Below are 25,706 nucleotides of genomic sequence, written 5' to 3'. Positions count from 1 at the left end.
ACATACTGCCCTCACCTCCAGCAAATTTCAGGGGCTGTGAATCCCATGAAATTGGATAAAAAAATTTGTGTGTATTATGCATGGGTATTTCTCTTGGCAAGTATTCAAAGCTTTCATCCATTTCTAAGAGGAGACTTTAATCTCTGAAAGGCTCCAAGTCTGTTTTTATTCAGAGGAAATAGAGCAGTGGGACCCAGAGAAAGATAGAAAGGTTTCGTTGTGGGAAACATCTCTTACGTGTAAGTAATTGATGGGTATTTGCTGACGAAAGCTGGACTGAATCAGGCTTTAAAAAGTGAAAAGAACTTACACAGCCACGTGGGATGGTTCTCTTTCAAAATGTGCTTGGTTTTTAGATCAGGGTGGGCAGCTTCCAGCTAGCAGGACAAGTTCAGGATGCCCCCAACTCTCTTGCTTTTGTAAATAAAATTTTATTGATACACAGCCATGTACATTTGTATAAACATTGTCTGTGGCTTCTTTTGCCATATAAGTTGTGACATATCCCACAAGCCTAATAAATTTATGATCTGACCCTTTGCGATAAGGTTTACTGACTTTTACTTTTTAATGCTGTGATGAGACTGGCATTCCTGGCTTAAAAATAGTAACTAAGATGCATGTTTCCAACTGGTGAGTGAGTACACTCCTTGCCATGTAGCAGACTATGTTACAGATAAATAATCTATTAACAGTTATTCTCCAGGCCCCAGAGGAGTAATTACCATCCTGATGTAAGGAAGAAGTGGCTGTCCAGACAGCCTCCTGGAGAAATGAGGTGTGTAGAACAGAGGGCCAGGGTTAATGATGCTGGATCAGAGGTGAGTACCCCAGAGGCCTTGACTGCTCACAATGGCTCTTTCGCCCTGAGGGGTATAAATAGGAGAGCTTGCTGTAACTTGTTACCCATAAAGGAGCTCTTGTTTCCTCTGTATGTGTGTCAATAACTTGACATCTTTTTTTTTTCCCCCTCAAAGAATTTTCTTTCTTTTTTATTTTTTTTATTTTCTCCCATTCTGAAGGCTGTCTTTTCACCTTGCTAATAGTTTCCTTTGATGTGCAGAAGCTTTTAAGTTTAATTAGGTCCCATTTGTTTATTTTTGCTTTTATTTCCAGTATTCTGGGAGGTGGGTCATAGAGGATCCTGCTGTGATGTATGTCAGAGAGTGTTTTGCCTATGTTCTCCTCTAGGAGTTTTATAGTTTCTGGTCTTACGTTGAGATCTTTAATCCATTTTGAGTTTATTTTTGTATATGGTGTTAGAAAGTGTTCTAGTTTCATTCTTTTACAAGTGGTTGACCAGATTTCCCAGCACCACTTGTTAAAGAGATTGTCTTTAATCCATTGTATATTCTTGCCTCCTTTGTCAAAGATAAGGTGTCCATATGTGCGTGGACTTATCTCTGGGCTTTCTATTTTGTTCCATTGATCAATATTTCTGTCTTTGTGCCAGTACCATACTGTCTTGATAACTGTGGCTTTGTAATAGAGCCTGAAGTCAGGTAGGTTGATTCCTCCAGTTCCATTCTTCTTTCTCAAGATCGCTTTGGCTATTTGAGGTTTTTTGTATTTCCATACAAATTGTGAAATTATTTGTTCTAGCTCTGTGAAGAATACTGTTGGTAGCTTGATAGGGATTGCATTGAATCTATAAATTGCTTTGGGTAGTATACTCATTTTCACTATATTGATTCTTCCAATCCAGGAACATGGTATATTTCTCCATCTATTAGTGTCCTCTTTGATTTCTTTCACCAGTGTTTTATAGTTTTCTATATATAGGTCTTTAGTTTCTCTAGGTATATATATTCCTAAGTATTTTATTCTTTTTGTTGCAGTGGTGAATGGAATTGTTTCCTTAATTTCTCTTTCTGTTTTCTCATTATTAGTGTATAGGAATGCAAGGGATTTCTGTGTGTTGATTTTATATCCTGCAACTTTACTATATTCATTGATTAGTTCTAGTAATTTTCTGGTGGAGTCTTTAGGGTTTTCTATGTAGAGGATCATGTCATCTGCAAATAGTGAGAGTTTTACTTCTTCTTTTCCAATTTGGATTCCTTTTATTTCTTTTTCTGCTCTGATTGCTGTGGCCAAAACTTCCAAAACTATGTTGAATAGTAATGGTGAAAGTGGGCACCCTTGTCTTGTTCCTGACTTTAGAGGAAATGCTTTCAATTTTTCACCATTGAGGATAATGTTTGCTGTGGGTTTGTCATATATAGCTTTTATTATGTTGAGGTATGTTCCTTCTATTCCTGCTTTCTGGAGAGTTTTTATCATAAATGGGTGTTGAATTTTGTCAAAGGCTTTCTCTGCATCTATTGAGATAATCATATGGTTTTTGTTTTTCAATTTGTTAATGTGGTGTGTTACATTGATTGATTTGCGGATATTGAAGAATCCTTGCATCCCTGGGATAAAGCCCACTTGGTCATGGTGTATGATCTTTTTAATGTGTTGTTGGATTCTGATTGCTAGAATTTTGTTTAGGATTTTTGCATCTATATTCATCAGTGATATTGGCCTGTAGTTTTCTTTTTTTGTGGGATCTTTGTCAGGTTTTGGTATTAGGGTGATGGTGGCCTCATAGAATGAGTTTGGAAGTTTACCTTCCTCTGCAATTTTCTGGAAGAGTTTGAGCAGGATGGGTGTTAGCTCTTCTCTAAATTTTTGGTAGAATTCAGCTGTGAAGCCATCTGGACCTAGGCTTTTGTTTGCTGGAAGATTTTTGATTACAGTTTCAATTTCCGTGCTTGTGATGGGTCTGTTAAGGTTTTCTATTTCTTCTTGGTCAAGTTTTGGAAAGTTGTACTTTTCTAAGAATTTGTCCATTTCTTCCTCGTTGTCCATTTTATTGGCATATAATTGTTGATAATAGTCTCTTATGGTCCTTTGTATTTCTGTGTTGTCTGTTGTGATCTCTCCATTTTCGTTTCTAATTTTATTGATTTGATTTTTCTCCTTTTGTTTCTTGATGAGTCTGGCTAATGGTTTATCAATTTTATTTATCCTTTCAAAGAACCAGCTTTTGGCTTTGTTGATTTTTGCTATGGTCTCTTTTGTTTCTTTTGCATTTATTTCTGCTCTAATTTTTAAGATTTCTTTCCTTCTACTAACCCTAGGGTTCTTCATTTCTTCCTTTTCTAGTTGCTTTAGGTGTAGAGTTAGGTTATTTATTTGACTTTTTTCTTGTTTCTTGAGGTGTGCCTGTATTGCTATGAACTTTCCCCTTAGGACTGCTTTTACTGTGTCCCACAGGTTTTGGGTTGTTGTGTTTTCATTTTCATTCGTTTCTATGCAAATTTTGATTTCTTTTTTGATTTCTTCTGTGATTTGTTGGTTATTCAGCAGGGTGTTGTTCATCCTCCATATGTTGGAATTTTTAATAGTTTTTCTCCTGTAATTGAGATCTAATCTTACCGCATTGTGGTCAGAAAAGATGCTTGGAATGATTTCTATTTTTTTGAATTTACCAAGGCTAGCTTTATGGCCCAGGATGTGATCTATCCTGGAGAAGGTTCCATGTGCGCTTGAGAAAAAGGTGAAATTCATTGTTTTGGGATGAAATGTCCTATAGATATCAACTATGTATGATGCGTTCTTTTGAAATAAGAGGCTTGAGGGCTAGATTCTAGTCAATTTCCATTTTAGTTCTGTTTTGTATAGTATTGTGAACTCATCACTAAGTTATTGATTGATTCTTCCATATAAAAGTGATATTCAGGATACTGGGTTTCATTCTGGAACTTAAGGTTAGATTCTGTTTCCTTGAAGTTAACCTTTTGGAAACAGCTGGTTTTACTTTGTACTTTTGGTTTCACTGTGCAAAATGTTTATTTTTTAATGTCTAAAACACTTCTCAAGCTTTAACAGTAATCCAGTTTGGGATAAGTCTCGAAAGGAAATGGTGCATAGTCCATGTCAGTGTCTTGTACCGTTTTGTCTTCTTATTTCTGCTGTTACTGCCCAGATACTCTACCTCCAGCTTCATACCTGCTATACTGTTACATGTGCTCACATCAACCTCATGTGAACACTGTCTAATGTCCTCAGCAGAGAAGAGCAGTTACCAGATTCATGCATCTGTATTCAAGCCGACTGTTCAAAGATTCTGTCTATGTGGCTGGTTAGGTCAGTGAAAGAGTATTTGTTTTCTCACATATTTAGTGAGGGCTTCTCTGGTGGCTCAGCAGTAAAGAATCTGCGTGCAATTAAGAAGATGTGAGAGATGAGTTTCGATCCCTGGATCAGGAAGATCCCCTGGAGGAGGAAATGCCAACCTGCTCCAGTGTTCTTGCCTGGAGAATCCCATGGACAGAGGAGCCTGGGATCACAAAGAGTCAGACACGACTATCTGACTAACTTTCACTTTCTTTCAGTTTTTAATAAACCTTATCGTTTGCCATATTTGTTATAGATAGATAGGCTCTAGATCTACAACTAGATCTAGAATATACACTACTACTTCCTCTTGAAAAATTAGACTATAATAATATTTTAAAATAATTCTAACATGGCTTAGAAAACCTTTAATGGGCTTTAGCCAAAAAAAAAGTGAAGACAGACTCTTCTCACCTATAAATGGGTATATACCAAAAGTTTCTTTCTGAGGCAGTTCCTTAGAACTAGAAGGATATTTCTCATAGAACTTAGTTCTCATAGAACTAATATTATAAATATCAAATAGATTTCCAGTCAAGTCCACAAAAATCTATTAATCCATAATATAGTATAGTCTACAAACTGACAAGATATTAAGGGTCAGTACAGGCAAAAATAACATAATTTTTCTGGGAAAACTCTTTTTCTTCTCATGTATGAAGTATGTTGATTCACAATATATATTTCTTTCAAGTATACAGCACACTGATTCAGTATTTTTGTAGATTGTATTCTAAATTAGTATAAGATAATGGCTATAATTCCCTGTGCTGTACAATATATCCTTGTTGCTCATCTGTTTTATGCATAGTAGTTGTATCTGTTAGTCCCTGCCCCTAATTTGCTCCTTCCTCTACCTTCTGCCCTTCGGTAGGCACAAGTTTGTTTTCTATATCTGTGAGTCTGCTTCTGTTTTGCATATATGTTCACTTGTATTATTTTTTAGATTGCACATGTAAGTGATGTCATACAGTATTTGTCTTTACTAAGCATAATATTCGCTAGGTCCATCCATGTTGCTGCAAATGGCAGAATTTCCTTCTCTTTTTATGGCTGAGTAATACTCTACTGCACACATAGACATACACACAAACACACATAGACATACACATATACCATATCCTGGGGCTTCCCTTGGTAGCTCAGTGGTAAAGAATCCACTTGCAGTGCAGGAGGCATAAGAGATGTGGGTTTGATCCCTGGATCAGGAAAATCTCCTGGATTGGGGCATGGCAACTCACTCCAGTATTCTTTCCTGGAGAATCCCATCGACAGAGGAGTCTGGCAGGCTATGGTCCATAGAATTGCAAAGAGTAGGACATGACTGAAGTGACTTAGCACGCATGCATGCATACAGCATCTTTATCCATTTAGCTGTTGAGGGGCTCTTGAGTTGCTTCCATGTCCTTGTTATTGTAAATAGTGCTGTTGTGAACATTGGGGTGTGTGTATCTTTTTGAATTAGTATTTTTGTTTTTTTTTTCCAGATATATACCCAGGAGTAGAATTGCTGGATCATATGGTAGTTCTATTTTTAGTTTCTTTGTGAAACCAACTATACTGTTTTCCATCGTGTTCACCAATAGTGTAGGAGGGTTCCCTTTTCTCTGCATCCTCTCCAACATTTGTTATTTGTAGAGTTTTTGATAATAGCCTTTCTGACAGGTGTGAGGTAATATCTCTTTGTTTTTTTGATTTGCATTTCTCTAATAATTAGCAATCTTGAGGCTCTTTTCATCTCTATGTCTTTTGGAGAAATGTCTTGGGTCTTCTGCCCATTTTTTGATTGGGTTGTTTGTTGTTTTGATATTTAATGATCAGGAAAATGCTTTCTTTTTGAATTCAGAACTCCAAAAGATGAGTGACTTTCCTACATCTTTAAGGACTGAGTCTCGTAAAACTCCTGGATCATTTAGTTGCCATATGCTTTAAATTCTGAAAACAAAAGCAGTAACATTTATATCATTTGTGACTTGAACTTTTCTCACTCATAAATTAAGTACTTGAAAGAGCAGAGTTTATCTACATATGAATGATTTCAGTGATAAAAGCCTACCTTTTATGCTTTTTTTCATATATTATCTTATTTGATATTCACAAGAAAGCTTTGATGTTTAAAGGCCAAATATTATTACCCCTATTTTATAGCTGGGAAGACTGAGGTTCAGAAGAGTAATGGAAACACTCAGGAATTGGAGGAACTGGAGCTGAGTCTTGGTTCTTTTGTGAGGTCATATGCATGTCATTTAAACTCTTGAACTTCAGCCTACTTGTCTGTAAAGTTCATGTAATGAAACCAATTTTGGAATGTTATTATGAAGATTGAATGAACTGATATACATGAAATATTCTGATAACATAAGATATATTATGCAGACTTTCATTCTGCTCTGAAGATGAAGATCATGGTGGTGATATTTTAATAAATGGTCACCAAGTTGAAAAACTAGAATGATAATGAGACTCATCTGTATGATATAAGGAAATGGGGAATGTTTAGCTTAGAGAAAAATCAGGAGAAAGGATTAGATATTTACTGAAGGGCTCTGGTTGTGAAGCATAGATTTCACTCAATTTAAAGAATTGGGGAGATATTCAAGCCAAGACCATACAGTCACATGTTAGGAATATTGCAGGGGGGTTTAATTTTTCTCAGGTTTCTAATTTTGAGATTCTGTTGTTGAAATCGAACAAACGTTTAGAGTTAGGCTGAAATTCTTGATCTCTGATTCCAATGTCTGAGAAGTATCAGTACTAGTGAGGATAGTCCTATGATGGAATAAAAATGGCAAAAAATGATTTTTAAAAATTGGTTCAACAAATATTTATTAAGCACTTACCAGCCATTTCTGGTGTTTCATTGTTTGAACATATGAGATTCTGTTCTGTTTGCAATCATTCTCTCACCTTTTAAATATATCCCATGTCAGTCTTGATCATTCTAGGTCTTGGAAGGGAGGTGATAAAATGTTAACATTGCCCACTACTTATGTTCTTGTTATTCCAACTGATTTATTTTCCAGTTTGATAGGAACTTTCTTGCCTAGACTTTAATTCTCCAGGGTAAAGTCAGAATGTGTTGAAATGACCTCCTAAAGAAAAAGGGAAAATAGATCACCTCATACAAAATGTGTTTTTGCATCATAGGCTCTGAGGATAAAATATGTGGTTAGATGAGTACCGTACCAGAACCCTAATGCTATTTAAACACACGGATGAGTGCATTGTGTGTATTTTATGTATTTAAAATTGAGATTTTTGTTTGAACAGTGTCTTTCATTTGGTGTATTTCATGGTGATTTATCATAATAGACTGCTTTAAATCATCTGAAATAGCAAGACATATGAATTTCAACAATAACTTCCCCAAGGCTAGAGAAGTCAGCAGGAGCTCAAACCGCTAGGTAGACAGGTTTTTTTTTTTTTTTTTTTCCCCTAAACTCATATGCAAGTGTAAAACTTTTATGAGGCTGCTTTAACGAGGCCCTTTGGGATTTAGGGTTATTTATCTAAGCTCTTATTAAAAATGAAAACTTTTCTATGTTTAGCCCTAGAAAGCAAAACTGATCCTAACAATACTGAAAGCTGGGAGAATGAATCCTGTTCTGCAGACTGATTCAAAAATAAAGTACAGAAACTTTGGGGCTAGTGTCTTCAGCACTGATATGATAGGAAGGGGATAATAACATCAGAACCAGTGTTTCAAGGTCTCCTTTAATTAAAAATTTAACTCTACTATGCTGGTAATTTAGGGTGTGCATAACTTACCTAAAGGGCTTTCAGCCCGAGAGTCCTGTTTCCCAGAGCACTCTGGTGCCTCATTGAAGTTGAGTTGCCCCAGGACAGTATTACCTGATACAAGGTCTGTGGGCACTTTTCACTTATGGCATCTGTACTTGTTAAAGTTTTTGACTTCTCTCTTCCCTGCTGAGAAGAGGGCCATGAAAAGGATAATGTTTGTAAGATTAATGTGCCCAAATCGCTCTGTACATAACCCAGCAGAAGAGCCGAAGCTGCCGCAGGAAAAATTTTGCCGTCTTAAAACGTGTTCAGCTTCTTTGTAGGTATGTGCTGGTTTGATGAGTCTGGGTCCTGCAGTGAATCTATTTTTAGACCCTGAGAGTTAAGATTTTAAATTATCTGTGATGTGGTACAATTATGGGGAGTAAGGACCTTGTGAGGGTAGAGAGCAAATGTTAACAAAATCAGGGACAAGATCTTTTGCAGCCTTTAAGAACTTAGCACAGTCAATTTAGCTTGGGTGTGTTCAGCCCAGCTTGCAGAAATTTTTTTTTTTTTTTTTCCAGAAATTTTTGAGGAGAAGGTGAGTGGATAAATGGATGAATGTGTGGATAAAAAGGTGAAGTTGAGAGATGGATCGACAGATAAAACTTATTGTTGATAATATGATTGTTGGTGGATAGGTTTCTGTGTTACAGGGTGAGTATAAAGAATTGAACAAACAGACACGTCTGAGTGAAATCATGGCAACAAATGCAGAGTTTTAAAGACAGATCAAAAATGAGAACTTCTTGCCAGTGAGCATTTGTGAATTGTTTTTTAAGGGTGTTAGCTCAACAATTAACCTTAAGAGTACTAATGTAAGTCATTGGAAGTAGTATTTCACTTAGTGGAATCTGGGAACTTCTGAGTTTCCACCTCTGATTCTGAGACAGTACAGAGAAGAAAGAATAAGGGTGTGAAGCACACAGATAATATTTCTAATGAGGGAAGCACCAAACTACCAGCTGGCAATTATGATGCAGAGCATAGAGGAGACAGAGGGCAAACACTGAGAGAGATGCTGATGGCAGGAATGTTGGCTGAAGGCCAGAGGTAGATACAGTACAAGCATAAAACTTTAAACAGGTTGGGAAAATGTCAAAATCAACTTCAGTTTAGAAACTTCTATTCTGGAAGAATCTCAAAGCAGTTGCAAATGGGAAGAAGACTCTATGTACACTTGGTTTTAACTCTTCAATTTGAGCAGCTGTTGTAACAGTTGAGTTGCTAGGCACTGTCAGGAATAGAATATTTTAATTTTGGAGAAATCCAACTGTTAAAACAGCTGTTTGGTCTGATTAGACTTAGGCTGGCTCTGCTTTGGTTACATGACCTAATGGGATCATAGCACCAGGCAGATTGGCTGTTAATATAATTTTATTGGAAGTAACTAAAAAACGAATGGATGGTGGGTTGAACACTGACTTTCCAAAGAAACTACATTCCCTTCTTTATTTTGGCAAAGTACAAAAGCAAATAATACAGACTTTTACCTTGTTCTGACTTCATGGGAATTACCTGAAATAATTTTGCCTTATGTTCCTTTCATGCAACCTTTTTTCCTGTGGCACTTAAAAGAAGTCTCCCTAGTTTTATTAACATCTCTTTATTGTCTCCTAATAATATATCTATTCAGGTCACCTCAAGTAGTATCACTTGTGTGTGTGTTTTTTTTGTTGTTGTTGTTATCTAAACAAAGTGCTATTAACAGCAACCACCAAATATGTCAGTTTGTAAAAATCACAATTTTTTATATCTAGAATAACTTGAGTGACGCTGACAATGATGAAAATCTTGGATTCGAAATTTACCATCTCGAGTACTTTTTTTCATGGAAAAGACCACTGATTAAGTTAGTTTCAGTACATTTTTAAAGATTTAAAGTACTTGTAAGATGATTTGCTTGATTTCTTGCATTAAAAACTATATCTTAATATAATGTTAACACCTATTGTAAACATTCAAAAATAGGTTTCATGTATTTTCAAAGTGAAAATAGCTTTAACTTTTTATAGGATCATCAAAATAGTCATTTTCATTGTAAACATTTAAAACAATACAGGAAAATACAGTTGAAGAAAGCAAGCAGAATTCTTAGAATTTCAGTCTGCATAGGAGACTGCTATTAACATTTTTGGCACTCCTCCTTGTGTATATCTCTTTATGTATATATACACAAAAAGATATGGTTAAAAGATTTTGTTTTACAGAAATTAATTTTAACGATATGAATTTTTCTTTATTTTACTTCTGTGTGTGTGTGTGTGTATGTGTGTGTGTTTTAACTTGTGAAAACATTGTGACTATCTTTCCATATCAGTGTAGATTAGCAGTCATCACTTAGGTCCTGATTTTGGAGGGTTTCATATTCTGAAGTAGTGACTTATTTTTGCTAGTTTCTAAAACTCAGTGTTATAAATATTAGAAAGCAGAATTGAAGATGATGCCTGGGATGTTAATAGGAGATGAACTTTGGTACCAAAGTATACTTCCACTGAAAATACATGTTTCTTTCACTAACTAAAGCAAGTTTATAGGTTTTGAATGTTTATATCAATAATGTAACCAAAAAACCCAACAATAAACAAATGGGACCTAATTAAACTTAAAAGCTTTTGCACATTAAAGGAAACCATAAACAAAATGGAAAGATGACCCACAAAATGAGAGAAAATATTTGCAAACAAAGTGATTGACAAGGGATTATGATATCTTTAAAATGTACAAGAGCTCATACAGCTCAATATCCAAAAAACAACCCAATCAAAAAATGGGCTGAAGATCTAAATAGCCACTTCTCCAGAGAAGACATAAGATGGTCAAAAAGCACATGAAAAGATGTTCAACATTGCTCATTATTCACTTCAGTTCAGTTACTCAGTCATGTCCAACTTTGCAACTCCATGGACTGCAGCACGCCAGGCTTCCCTATCCATTACAAACTCCCGGAGCCTACTCAAACTCATGTCCATTGAGTCAGTGATGCCATCCACCCATCTCATCCTCTGTCGTCCCCTTCTCCTCCTGACTTCAATCTTTCCCAGCATCAGGGTCTTTCCCAGTGTTCATTATTAGAGAAAGGTAAATCAAAACTACAAGGAAGTATCACCTCACACCAGTCAAAATGACCATCATCCAAATGTCTGCAAGCAATAAATGCTGAGAATGGTGTGGAGAAGAGGGAGCCCTACTACACTGTTGGTGGGAATGTAAATTGGTACAGCAACTATGGAGAACACTATAGAGGTTCCTTAAAAAGCTAAAAATGGAACTACGTTATGACCCAGCCATCCTACATCTGGGCATATATCCAGAGAAGACCTTACTTTGAAAGGATACATGCACCCCAGTGTTCATTGCAACACTGACATGGAAGCAATCTACATGTCCATTGACTGGAGATTGGATAGAGAAGATGTGATACCTATGTATTAATACAATGAAATATTATTCAGACATAAAAAATAATGAAATAATGCTATTTGCAGCAAAATGGATGGATTAGAGATTATCACACTAAGCGAAGTTCAGTTCATTTGAGTTGCTCAGTCGTGTCCGACTCTTTGCGATCCCATGAATCACAGGATGCCAGGCCTCACTGTCCATCACCAACTACCAGAGTTCACCCAAACTCATGTCCATCGAGTCAGTGGTGCCATCCAGCCATCTCATCCTCTGTCGTCCCCTTTTCCTCCTGCCCTCAATCCCTCCCAGCATCAGAGTCTTTTCCCATGAGTCAACTCTTTGCATGAGGTGGCCAAAGTATTGGAGTTTCAGCTTTAGCATCATTCCCTCCAAAGATATCCCAGGGCTGATCTCCTTCAGAATGGACTGGTTGGCTCTCCTTGCAGTCCAAGGAACTCTCAAGAGTCTTCTCCAACACCACAGTTCAAAAGCATCAATTCTTCAGTGCTCAGCTTTCTTCAAAGTCCAACTCTCACATCCATACATGACCACTGGAAAAACCATAGCCTTGACTAGATGGACCTTTGTAGGCAAAGTAATGTCTCTGCTTTTCAATACGCTATCTAGGTTAGTCATAACTTTTCTTCCAAGGAGTAAGCGCCTTTTAATTTCATGGCTACAATCACCATCTGCAGTGATTTTGGAGCCAGAAAAATAAAGTCTGACACTGTTTCCCCATCTATTTCCCATGAAGTAATGGGACCAGATGCCATGATCTTCGTTTTCTGAATGTTGAGCTTTAAGCCAACTTTTTCACTCTCCACTTTCACTTTCATCAAGAGGCTTTTTAGTTCCTCTTCACTTTCTGCCATAAGGGTGGTGTCATCTGCATATCTGAGGTTATTGATATTTCTCCTGGCAATCTTGATTCCAGCTTGTGCTTCTTCCAGCCCAGCGTTTCTCATGGTGTACTCTGCATAGAAATTAAATAAGCAGGGTAACAGTATACAGCCTTGACATACTCCTTTTCCTATTTGGAACCAGTCTGTTGTTCCATGTCCAGTTCTAACTGTTGTTTCCTGACCTGCATATAGGTTTCTCAAGAGGCAGGTCAGGTGGTCTGGTATTCCCATCTCTTTCAGAATTTTCCACAGTTTATTGTGATCCACATAGTCAAAGGCTTTGGCATAGTCAATAAAGCAGAAATAGATGTTTTTCTGGAACTCTCTTGCTTTTTTGATGATCCATCGGATGTTGGCAATTTGATCTCTGGTTCCTCTGCCTTTTCTAAAACCAGCTTGAACATCTGGAAGTTCACAGTTCATGTATTGCTGAAGCCTGGCTTGGAGAATTTTGAGCATTACTTTACTAGCATGTGAGATGAGTGTAATTGTGCAGTAGTTTGAGTATTCTTTGGCATTGCCTTTCTTTGGGATTGGAATGATAACTGACCTTTTCCAGTCCTGTGACCACTGCTGAGTTTTCCAAATTTGCTGGCATATTGAGTGCAGCACTTTTGCAGCATCATCTTTCAGGATTTGAAATAGCTCAACTGGAATTCCGTCACCTCCACTAGCTTTGTTCGTAGTGATGCTTTCTAAGGCACACTTCACTTCACATTCCAGGATGTCTGGCTCTAGGTGAGTGATCACACCATCGTGATTATCTTAGTCGTGAAGATCTTTTTTGTATAGTTCTTCTGTGTATTCTTGCCACCTCTTCTTAATATCTTCTGCTTCTGTCAGGTCCATACCATTTCTGTCCTTTATCGAGCCCATCTTTGCCTGAAATGTTCCCTTGGTATCACTAATTTTCTTGAAGAGATTTCTAGTCTTTCCCATTCTGTTGTTTTCCTCTCTTTCTTTGGATTGATCACTGAGGAAGGCTTTCTTATCTCTTCTTGCTTAGCGAGGTTAAGTCAGAAAAAGTCAGACACATCATATGATGTCACTTGTATGTGGAATATAAAAAGATGATAAGAATGAATTTATTTACAAAATAAAAACAGATTCACAGACTTTGAAAACAACATATGGTTACCAAAGGGGAAAGGTGTGGGATAGGGGGGATAAATATGAGTTTGAATTTAACATTAACACACTACAATTTGAAACAGATAATCAACAAGGACCTACTGTGTAGCACAGGGAATTCTACTCAATATTCTATAATAATCTAAGTAGGAAGAGAATCTGAAAAAGAATGAATATATGTATATGTATAACTGTACCACTTTGCTGTACACCTGAAATTAATACATTATAAATAAACTATGCTGCTGCTATTAAGTCGCTTCAGTCGTGTCTGACTCTGTGCGACCCCATGGACTGCAGCCTACCAGGCTTCTCCGTCCGTGGGATTCTCCAGGCAAGAACACTGGAGTGGGTTGCCATTTCCTTCTCCAATGCATGAAAGTGGAAAGTGAAAGTGAAGTTGCTCAGTCATGTCTGACTCTTAGAGACCCCATGGACTGCAGCCTACCAGGCTCCTCCATCCATGGGATTTTCCGGGCAATAGTACTGGAGTGGGGTGCCATTGCCTTCTCCCAAAATAAACTATACCCCAATAGAAAATAAAAATTAAATTAAAAACTATAATAAAAAGTACTTTAGTTATAAATGAAATATTTTTGTTATTTTATTTTATTAATTTATTTTATTTTTAAACTTTACAGTATTGTATTGGTTTTGCCAAATATCGAAATGAATCGATATTTTTGTTATTTTAAAATGAATTAAATATAAGCTTTTTTGGTTTGACTGTCAAGAAACATTGTATTGCTATCTTTCTATTTTCTAGGTTTAAAAATGCAAGCTTCCCTCATTTTAACATTCACAAATAATTTCTCATTATAGTATAAATTTGTTCAGAGGATGGCAATATTTTTATAGTCACCATACATTTGTATTGCTATTAAAATTTTTTTTTCTAAATGGTTATACTCATTAAGATATGCTAACACAAATATTAGTGAAACTTTTGAAGTATTTTTATCAAAAATGGTAAATTAGAAATCAGACTTTAACCTAAAAAATGGTGATTCTTATTCTCGGATTCATGAATCTTAAAAACATGCTAAGTGAAAGAAGCCAGAAAAAAAAAAAGGCCATATATTGTATGATTTCATGATTATGAAAGGAGGTCATTGGACTTGGGGAATTAGGTGGTCTGAGAAACACTCAAAATTCTGTGCAAAGTTCTCTTTGTATAAGTGAACACTGTTGTGGGGAGAGAGTCCATAGTTTTAATCATATTATGTAGATCTGTGACCTTTAAATGGTTTAGAAAGCACTACTTGAAAGCATTTTAAAAAATGAGTTTGCATTTTTTGTTCTCCTTTTATAAATATATAATAGTTCTTTGTATCACAATAGTTTAAGCCTTCTGCCTGTTAACTTTTAAAGATTTTTTTTGTTCATTAACAATACCACTTTAAAAAATATAAATCTCTTATGGTTTATGAGTTTGGTATAATTTCTTAGATTTTTCTGGAAAGATTCTTTTTTATCAATTTGTTTTACGCCTATGCCATTAGTATATCTTGACTTTAATTTTGAGTATGACATAAGATTTTTAAATTTGTTTTCTTCCAGATATCCTTTTGTATACTTGACATTTTCTACGACAGAAAGTTTAAAAAAAAAAAAAAAACAACAGAAGGAAGAGCTGGCCTCTTTAGATGAACTTCTTCAAATTAAGACATCTTTAATGATATTACTTCTAATTAGGACATTTCTGCCAGGCATGTTTATAGAGTCAGTTCTCTTCTTCAGTGATAAGGATAATGCCAGTTGTGTGTTCTCAACAACTGGTATCTTGCAGTATTACAGGCATTTATAAAAAAGCAAAATCTCTTGACATGAATTAATACACTTAATTTTGAGATTGCTTTGTTGGTATCTTGTTTAAGCAGGACCATTTCTCCGCATATAAGAAGTCTGTATTCCTCTCTTGACAAGCTTGTGGGTCTTAGGAGCAAAGTTTGAAAGCCATAGCTTTTAGGAATTGTGTACCAAAATCTCTTCTCTCTGGAGCCCTTTTAATTAAAAGGAAATTGAAGAATTGTGTTGACATTTTTGACTTTTAAAAGCTCATTTTTTTTCTGTGATTTTCAAAGAAAACACTGTAATTTCAAAGAAATACTGTTCATTACTTAATGAACCTTATTTTGAAATTTATAAACAGTTGTTGGTATGTATATTTTTCAGGTTCTATTTTTAGAAATTAGTACTTTTAAAATATTTAAATATGGTGGAGTTTTATGCCAGCATATTTCGTTGTTTCAGAATTTTGTGTTCTTGATAATATATAAGAATTCAAATTATGTTTTAAATGGTAGTATTTTTTTTTAATGATTCTAGCACCAAGTTTTGATCATTTGCCTGATTTAATATCTTGAGTGCTTACATTAATGAGACTATCATTGTTATAGCTTTGAAATTGAACTTTAAGAATCTACAGATATAAACAATATTATATTTCAACTTCATTAATTGTCTATTTTTAAATCTTTTTTAGGACTGAAGTGTCCAAATCAACTACTAAAATATGAGAAACATGAGATTAAATATTTTCAAGTTGAGCTCTTTTATACCATACAGTATGTTGGATTCGTGATATAATTGTAATTTTTGGTAGAGGTATTCAGTTCAGTTCAGTCGCTCAGTCATGTCTGACCCTTTGCTCACCCCATGCATGAATCACAGCACGCCAGGCGTCCCTGTCCATCACCAACTCCCAGAGTTCACTCAAACTCATGTCCATTGAGTCGGTGATGCCATCCAGCCATCTCGTCCTCTGTTGTCCCCTTCTCCTCCTGCCCCCAATCCCTCCCAGCATCAGAGTCTTTTCCAATGAGTTAACTCTTCGCATGAGGTGGCCAAAGTCCTGGAGTTTCAGCTTCAGCATCAGTCCTTCCAATGAACACCCAGGACTGATCTCCTTTAGGATGGACTGTTTGGATCTCCTTGCAGTCCAAGGGACTCTCAAGAGTCTTCTCCAACACCACAGTTCAAAAGTATCAATTCTTCGGCACTCATCTTTCTTCACAGTCCAACTCTCACATCCATACATGACCACTGGAAATACCATAGCCTTGACTAGACGGACCTTTGTTGGCAAAGTAATATCTCTGCTTTTCAATATGCTATCTAGGTTGGTCACAACTTTCCTTCCAAAGAGTAAGGGTCTTTTAATTTCATGGCTGCAATCACCATCTGCAGTGATTTTGGAGCCCCAAAAAATAAAGTCTGACACTGTTTCCACTATATCATCTCTATTTTGTCATTTTTGCCTTTGTTACATTAAATGACCTATGTTTCCTAGAAGACTATATATCACCTTTCTATTTTCTCAGGTTCTTTTCTTAATATTGATTGGTGTCTGATTCAGTCTCAATTTCACCATTTTTATTAGAGGTGACTCTTTTCTCCCTTCTCATTGTCTCTTTAAAAATAGATAGGCCACCGTTTCTTCCCTAGGGAATTTTGGCAAGACGAAAGTTTGGAAATAAGGATGGTGTGTCCTCTGCTTGCATTTGATCTCTTAGACTAAGGTTACCTGGTTGACAGCTCTGGTCTCCTAGGAAAACTTGCCCTCTCCCAGTACTTTAAAAATCACAAGTTTAAATTGAAATAAGTTTCAGTTGATTTTTAGTTCATTATTCCATTTGAAGTATCTTGTTGATTTTATAGGTCTAACGTGATTGAGGTTTATGATACCTTTGTAGGAAATACCAGAAATAATTCTGGATTATTATAATCCTGTTGCTTAAATGTTGCTATCATTAATAGAATTTGTATTGATATTTGAGCTGAAGTATCATCTTTGGCTTAATCAATGTTAACACAAACAATGTTATGTGTTATTTAACCCTAAATAACACATAATGTGTTTGATAGTTGGTTTAAGATAAACTGAATTTTCTTCCTCTTTCCTTCTTGATCTCTTTTCTTCCTAAATTAAAAAAAAAAACAAAAACAAGTGAAAACATTAACTCAAGTTTTGGAGAAAAGTTACTTGTAGTTCTAACTTTCTAAAACAACTATTTTCATTTTTCATGTAGTACTTTCTCTCTTTATCCACGGATGTAATGTTTCATATGATTAAAGGAATACTTTATACAATTAAAATTATAAAGAAAATATGTAAATCTTAACATTAAAAAATAAGTCCTGGCCCAATAAAGTGTATAATGCAGAGTGGAGGGGAGAGGAGAAGGACAGGATGAATATTAGGAATTTGAGCCATATTAGTTCCAGCTGGATTGTCTGATTTAAAAAATAAGACTGTTCAAATTATTAAAAAATGACATGTTCTAAGATATCTAAAATTTATCCTGTTATATGCCTTTGGATTTCTCAGTTTTGTGTGTGTGTGTGTAGAATATTTTTTAAAAATATCTAGTATGCTTTTGACTTGTTTAAGATATAATAAAAGAAGAATGAAATTTAGACAGAGAGAAACATGCTTGAGTTTCTTTTCCATCACTGACTGTGTGACCAGGACAACATTCTTCACCTTTCTGAGCTTCAATAGGGATAAAAATTGTTAAATCACAGAATAATTTAAGAGTAGACTAAAAAGGTAAATTTTGGATTTACATACCACACAAATATTTGTAATTGTGTAGAAACATGAATAACTTTGAGGTTGGTACAAAAGTATTTGAGGTTTCTGACTGAATTTTAAATCATTATACCTTGGCTCAAACACATCTTTATTAATCAAAATAGGAACCATTACAGTCAACACATTTTTGCCAATGAGAAGTAAGTTTATTTTTGTAGCATAAAAATTCGTGCTTCAGGATTCAGCAAACTCTAGGAAAGCATTTCTTTTGCCTCCTGCTGGTTGTGGAAGCATTTTCTCTGCAAAAAGTTGTTGAGATGCTTGAAGGAAGTAGTAGTCAGTTGGCAAGAGGTCAGGTGAATATGGCAGATGAGGCAAAACTTCATAGCCCAATTCATTTAACCTTTGAAATGTTGATTGTGCGACCTGAGGTCAGGTATTGTCATGCAGAAGAATTGGGCCAGTTCTTGATCAATGACAGCTGCAGACATTGCAGTTTTTGGCGCATCTCATCGATCTGTTGACCATACTTTTCAGATGTAATGGTTTTGGCAGGATTCAGAAAGCTGTACTGGATCAGACAGGCTGCAGACCACCAGTGGCCATGACCTTTTTTTGTTGCAAATTTGGCTTTGGAAAGTGGTTTGGAGCTCCTTGGTCCAGTCACTGAGCTGGTCATCGCTGGTTGTTGTATAAATCCACTTTTCTTCGCATCTCACAATCCGATTGAGAAATGGTTCATTATTATTGCATAGGATAAGAGAAGACAATACTTAAAAACTTTTTTTTTTGATTTGCAGTCAGCTCATGAGGCACCCACTTATCAGGCTTTTTCACCTGGCCAGTTTGTTTCAAATGCTAAACGACCATAGAACAATCAACATTGAGTTTTTCGGCAACTTCTTGTGTATTTGTAAGAGGATCAGCTTCAATGATAGCTCTCAGTTGGTCATTGTCAACTTCCAATGACCGGCCACTATACTTCTTATCTTCAAGGCTCTCATCTCCTTTGCAAAACTTCTTGAACCACTGCTGCACTGTATTTTTCATTAGCAGTTCATGGGCCAAATGTATTGTTGATGTTGTGAGTTGTCTCTGCTGCTTTATGACCAATTTTGAACTGGATTAAAAAAAAATCACTTGTGTCTGCTTTTTGTCTAACACCATTTCTATAGTCTAAAATATAAAATTAACAATGGTAAACAATGCCATTAGCAAAAAAACATAAAGCAAGAAATGTTCATTAAAATGATATATAACATAGCCACATGTATTTAGGAATGTATTCCAATATCAAACAGCAAAATTCAGCAATACAAAACCACAATGACTTTTTGTTGTTATTCAATCATTCAGTCATGTCCAAGTCTTCACAACACCACAGATTGGAACACGCCAGGCTTCCCTGTCCTTCAGCATCTCCCAGAGCTTACTCAAACTTGTGTCCATTGAGTCAGTGATGCCATCTAACCATCTCATCCTCTGTTGTCCCCTTCTCTTCCTGCCTTCAATCTTTCACAGCATCAGCCTCTTTTTTCTAATGAGTCAGCTCTTCCCATCAGGTGGCCAAAGTATTGGAGCTTCAGGTTCAGCATCAGTCCTTCCTATGAATATTCAGGATTGATTTCCTTTAGACCTGACTGGTTTAATCTCCTTGTAGTCCAAGGGACTCTCAAAAGTCTTCTCCAACACCACAGTTCAAAAGCATCAGTCCTTTCATGCTCAGCCTTCTTTATGGTCCAACTCTCATATCCGTACATCATGGTTGTTGTTTAGTGGCTCAGTCGTGTCCAACTCTTTGCAGCCTCATGGACTGTAGCCTGCCAGGCTCCCCCATCCATGGGACTCTCCAGGTAAGAACACTGGAGTGGGTTACCATTACATCCATACATGACTGCTAGAAAAACCATAGCTTTGACTAGATGGACCTTTGTCAGCAAAGTAATATCTCTGCTTTTTAATATGCTGTCTATGTTTGTCATAGCTTTTCTTCCAAGGAGCAAGCCTCTTTTAATTTCATGGCTGCAGTCACCATCTGCAGTGATTTTGGAGCCCCCAAAATAAAGTCTCTCACTGTTTCCATTGTTTCCCCATCTATTTGCCATAAAGTGATGGGACTGGATGGCATGATCTTCGTTTCTTGAATGTTGAGTTTTAAGCCAGCTTTTTCATGCTCCTCTTTCACTTTCTTCAAGAGACTCTTTAGTTCCTCTTTGCTTTCTGCCATAAGGGTGATGTTTATCTGCATATCTGAGGTTATTGATATTTCTTCTGTCAGTCTTGATTCCAGCTTGTGCTTCATCCAGTCCAGCATTTTGCATGTTGTACTCTGCATATAATTTAAATAAGCAGGGTGACAGTATATAGCCTTGACATTCTCCTTTCCCAATTTGGAACCAGTCCGTTGTTCCATGATCGGTTATAACTGTTGCTTCTTGTCCTGCATACAGATTTCTCAAGAAGAAGGTAAGGTAATCTGGTATTCCCATCTCTTGAAGAAGTTTCCACAGTTTGTTATGATCCACACAATCAAAGGCTTTAGCATAGTCAATGAAACAGAAGTAGACGTTTTTCTGGAATTCTTTTGCTTTTTCTGTGTTCCAGCAGATGTGGGCAATTTGATCTTTGGTTCTGTGTTTTGCATCAACCTAACAACATGTATAACTTACTGTCTTTTTCCACTATGATTATCATTTGTGAGATTGAATGTGTCCTTTTGTGTAAATTTTGATGACTGGATACATTGGATAGATTATGTGTAAACTCTAAGATCTCATGAGGAAACTTGGCTTGTCCAAGGTGACGTGCTGGTGGGTGACAAGACAGTACTAATGTATTTTATTTTCCATTTGAGTGTCCTCTTTGATGGATCACACCATAGCCATTTATCAGTATGTTGACACCTTAGAACAGCATTAATACATTTCTTTTTCCTGTACCACAGATCACATCAACATTATAATATAACTTGTTTCTGATTATAAAAAATAACACTTGGAAAATAAGAAAGAAGAAAATGTAAAACCCAGGTTATTATATTCCTCTCATGGAAATAACCACTTATATTTATTGTGTTACCTCTTGATTTCTTTTTTCTCACTGTAGAACTCTTTTCACTTACCATGGCATATGGCTGTTTTCCCTATGCCCATCTTACCACTTTTCTTTTCTTTTTTTTTTTTCCTTTTTTTAAAAAATTTAAATGTATTTATTTTAATTGGAGGCTAATTACTTTACAGTATTGTATTGGTTTTGCCATACATCAACATGAATCCACCACGGATGTACACTTTTCTTACATTTTAGAATATATGTATAATAAAGCAGCAGCCTAAGAACAATAAACTAACTTCCTACAGAAATGTGAAGATGCTTTCAACTGTATCTTTTACAACTAAAGAGTTCACATACAAAAAAACAGGCGTTGGTCCTACTCATGGTTTTCTTAGAGAGGATACAATGCTTATGGTGTCCTCAGTGTGACATCGTGGGGAGACAGCAGGCTCTGAAATCAGGCCTGCATGAGTGAATCCTGGTCCCATCACCCACTAGCTGTGTGATGTTGGACCATCACTTAAACTCTCTGACCTTTGGTTTCCTCAACTTTAATGGGTCTGCCTTTCAGGGCTGCTATAGATTAGAGACAACAACCAACAAGAGAGTGCCTGGCCCTCTGAATGGGTAGGCACAGGTGAGACGGCACTCAGAAGCAATCTAAGGCTTAAAACCTGTCCAAATTAGGCATAAATATAGAGAGCACTTTCTCACCATAAGCTAACTGTGTTCTAAAACAATTTATTTGTGTGATTCACCATTTCCCTTTACTCCTGCAAATATAATTACTGGCAAAAGAGGAGTGGAAAATGATGAAAAGTGAAAGTGGCATGAAGATGATCTCTGATTGGCAGGAGCCTTAACTCTGAGCTACAGCAGCCCTGGTCCAAGTGGCAGTTTTCCCTTCATCTTGGGACATCCTTACAGGATGAGCCGGGTTAAGTTTTGCAGATTAGTCCCCAAGGGACATTCCTGCTCCAAGGCAGTTACTTGTTGAGGCAAGATCCAATTTAGAGAAAGCAAAGACCCTTTCAAGAAACTTAAAAAAAATTCAGGATAAAAATAGCTTTGCTGCTGCTGCTAAGTCGCTTCAGTCGTGTCCAACTCTGTGTGACCCCAGAGATGGCAGCCCACCAGGCTCCCCCGCCCCTAGGATTCTCCAGGCAAGAATACTGGAGTGGGTTGCCATTTCCTTCTCCAATGCATGAAAGTGAAAAGTGAAAGGGAAGTCACTCAGTCGTGTCCAACTCTCAGCGACCTCATGGACTGCAGCCCACCAGGCTTCTCTGTCCATGGGAGTTTCCAGGCAAGAGTACTGGAGTGGGGTGCCATTGCCTTCCCCTGTCTTCTCCTCTAGCCAGGTGCAAAGTGTCACCAGATCCTGCCTGATGAAAAACTGCTGAATTAAACAGAAATGTCATGGATTTACAAAAAGGAACTGAAATACCCACACTTGGCAAAAACCTGTTTATAGTACAGGAGTAGCTCTTTAATACTATGATTAAACAAGGTAATGGCTATTTTCTCCTATCTCCTGTGCGGATAGCAAGTTTCAAAAAGCTATCACCACAAGAACTGTAGAAAGCTAATCCTGGCTTAGAAACAGAAGTAACACAGCCCTGTGACAACAATGGACTAAGAACAGTCAAAATTTAGAAAATTATAAAAACATTGCTTTCTATAAAAATGATTCCCTTTTAAATATCTGTTTACTGTATATACTTTAAGGTCCCCACTATCACTACCCCTCAAAAAAAAAAAAAGGGTCAAAACCTCTAAACACTTTCTACCAAAGGACCCACTGGTTTATTCATTCAACTAACACAGATGGAAGGCTCATAATGTGTGAGGCACTAGGGTCTCAAAGAGCAGACAGATTTTCCCCTGCCCCAAGGACATTTCTGTCTCTCAGAGCGGGAGGCGGGCACATCACCAACCACAACACAACAATGAAAAGCAGGCGCCACTGCTTCCTTTCAACTCAAGAATAAAATGACCTATTGTGGGTGATGGGCCAGGGGGTATAGATCCTAAAAACTTAAGTTGTTTATTGAATATACAATAAAAGTGAAAAATTGCTATTGCTTTTAGCCAGCAAAAAGTCAATACCTAGGTGTGTCTGAGGAAAAACAACACTAATCTTTATTTCCACACTAGCTGCAGAATTAGAGAAATCCATAGGCCGTGGTTTCCATGTCTGATTTAGGATCAATCCAAGATGTAGACACATCCCAGATAAGAATACAAGGAGGGTGGTGGTGAAGTGTTGTAATAGGTACAAGTGTGGAGTGAAGCAAGTAGTTAATTCTCGTAAGGGAAAAAGGAGGATGTCCCCAAGGAAGTGATACCTAAGTGGATCTTGCAGGGTGAACAGAAGTTCACCAGGAAAGATAACAACCTTCCAGGTTCAGAAGACTGTATGAGCAAGACACAGGATGTGTAGTATAAATCAGTTCAGGGAATGAAAAGGAACAGTGTGGTTTATGGAGCCTAAGGAGGGTGGAGGAGAGGTTGAGCTGCAAGCCACTGCATTAGTATGACATTGGGGTTTTACCAGAGACAGCAAGATTTTTATTTCCTGTGAAATATGGGAATGTTATATGATTAGTAAAAGTGGAAAGAATAACACAGCCATTAAACATAAAATCGTAATTTTTAAAACACAGAAAAGGCACTCAGCTTGCTGAAACAGCCATTTTTAGGAAAGTGGACAGTGTTGTATTCCAGTCCTGCTAGTAGACAGATGCTTCAGAGAAGAGTTAACTCCCCACCACACATCAACAATGCATCAGCCTAATAACCTGTGGACCATATAGCTAAACCATCTGCTGTGACTTGTCACATAAAGTGTTAACCCTGTATGCCCTCAACCACGGATGCTCTTTCAACTTCCAGAATTCACCATTGATTTCATTAAAGGTGCCTTTACAGAGAGAGGTTTAGAGAAAGGCAAATACATATATATATATATATATATATGTGTGTATGTGATGTATGTGTGTGTGTGTATATAAAGAGAAATATATTTATTTAATATACACATACGTTTCTCTTTAAAAATTAAGACAGTGATAAGAGACACTTTGGTTAGGGGCTCAGGCAGGAAATACTTGAGTAAATAGAAGAGTTGATAAGAGTAAGACTCGCACTCTTGTTACTGTGTTGTTTTCTCCTAATGCTTTCCTGATTTTCCCTTTGCTTAAGCACTAGATGGGGGTCCCGGATTCAAGGACTATAGAGAACACCTTCTGATTCTGAAGTTAGGAAACCAGGATCCAGAGCCAGCCATAGTATTTTCTAAACATCTGCCTCATTTCAGACAAGTCTCTCTGCTTTTCTAGCCCTCAGCTCCCTCACGTTGCTGTGAGAGGAATTTCGAGCAGGTTCCACAGGGAGTAGCAAAGCTGCCCCATGGGCCTCTGTGGCAGATGAAGTGAGGCCTCCTGCCGACCTTTCCCCTTCCAACAGAGCAGCTTTGCTCTTGTTTGCATTACGAACAGGGCTTTTACAAGCTTTTTTAATAAAAGGATTCTGTCACGTTTTAAGTATTTGAAAAAAGCAGAACTAGATATTTCATAAGGCATATCCAGGTCAGAAACAATTTCTACATCTGGAGGATGGGATAACAATTGTTCCACGTCATAGCATCTGGGGGTTGAACAAGATACTGCATGTGAGACAGGACATAGAACAAAGGAAGCATTCGGTGTGTTATATTAGCACCCCCTGCATAGATCCCTCACAAATAAGACTGCATTTCATATGACTCTTCACCTTTGAGTATGAGATGTTGACCTGAAAAAAATTGCCTTATTCATTTGTTTTATATCAGAAGCACTAGAAGAATGCCTTGTTCATGTTCTCTGAATTTTTAGTATAACCGTTTTATTTCTGTTTCTTGTACATTGCTCTTTCTCTCCCACAGCAGAAAGTTTTCTCCTTATATAAGATTTTTGAAATACTTCTGGCTGAATGGAATGACGAAGTTGCACAAATCTGTGTGTTTCAGGCTCTCCAGCTTGTGGGAAAATGACCTCAGCGTACACTCCCTCACCCTGCCCTCTACAACCTGCCTGGAGCTGCTGTTGATACTGTCGAAGAGTAATGCCACACTGCCTCCATCCCTCCGCTGTATGAATTCTTTCCAGGTAAGGACTGGTTCCTTGAGGGTGTCATTTCACAGTTTGACTTGTCATTGTGTTTTAAGGATCCTGACTTTCATAGGAACAGCCCATGGAAAGGTACATTTTCACATGATCATAAACATAATGCAAGTATTGCCTTCTCTGACTCATTCTAAGTAAATGGACAAATGGAACCTCAAAACTGATAAGGTAATTGTCAAGTAGTGGCCAAACCCATATCTCCCTAACCCCAGGATTGGTTCTCTTTATCTCCGTCTTTCCTGCCTCCAAGAGAAAAGGCAAGAACATTCAGCAAAGACACTTGTGAATGCTACTTCCCTTTTCCCAGCTTTGTCCTAGAACAAGGATTTTCAGCCATCATTAGTGTCATCTGCTTTTAGCTTGCAGTCACATTGCTGAATGGAGGATTAACAGTGATCATGTTCTACCCACTCTCTTTTCCTCTGTCCCAGTCCTTCCCTCCTCTGAGATTTATCTGTGCTTCTGGTATTGGATGTGGTCAAACAACATCACATGTAGACTGACCACTAGGAAGACCCCCTCCCTGGTAGTCAGCTAGTTGTCACCAAGGTGGCATATGAGAAT

The 25,706-nt window shown here is 37.1% G+C and overlaps 1 protein-coding gene across 11 annotated transcripts in view; it reads left to right on the top strand.

Moving 5' to 3' along the window:
• Positions 1-25,706, top strand: part of UBE3D (ubiquitin protein ligase E3D) — a 166,566-nt gene that overhangs the window by 71,754 nt on the left and 69,106 nt on the right. For 10 of the 11 annotated variants that reach the window (XM_086316960.1, XM_086316959.1, XM_086316955.1 and 7 more), the window contains one exon: positions 24,986-25,124. In XM_086316960.1, the coding sequence (XP_086173086.1) occupies positions 24,986-25,124 (139 nt within the window). Of the gene's footprint in view, positions 1-14,945; positions 16,620-24,985; positions 25,125-25,706 lie in introns of those variants that run through there. The other variant, XM_086316952.1, reaches the window with a different exon arrangement.

The sequence above is a fragment of the Bos grunniens genome, chromosome 9 (assembly GCF_055505025.1).
Source record: "Bos grunniens cultivar Pamir isolate PY7600 chromosome 9, Bosgru_T2T1.0, whole genome shotgun sequence".
Taxonomy (NCBI): domain Eukaryota; kingdom Metazoa; phylum Chordata; class Mammalia; order Artiodactyla; family Bovidae; genus Bos; species Bos grunniens.
This window is presented reverse-complemented; position numbering and strand designations above follow the sequence as displayed.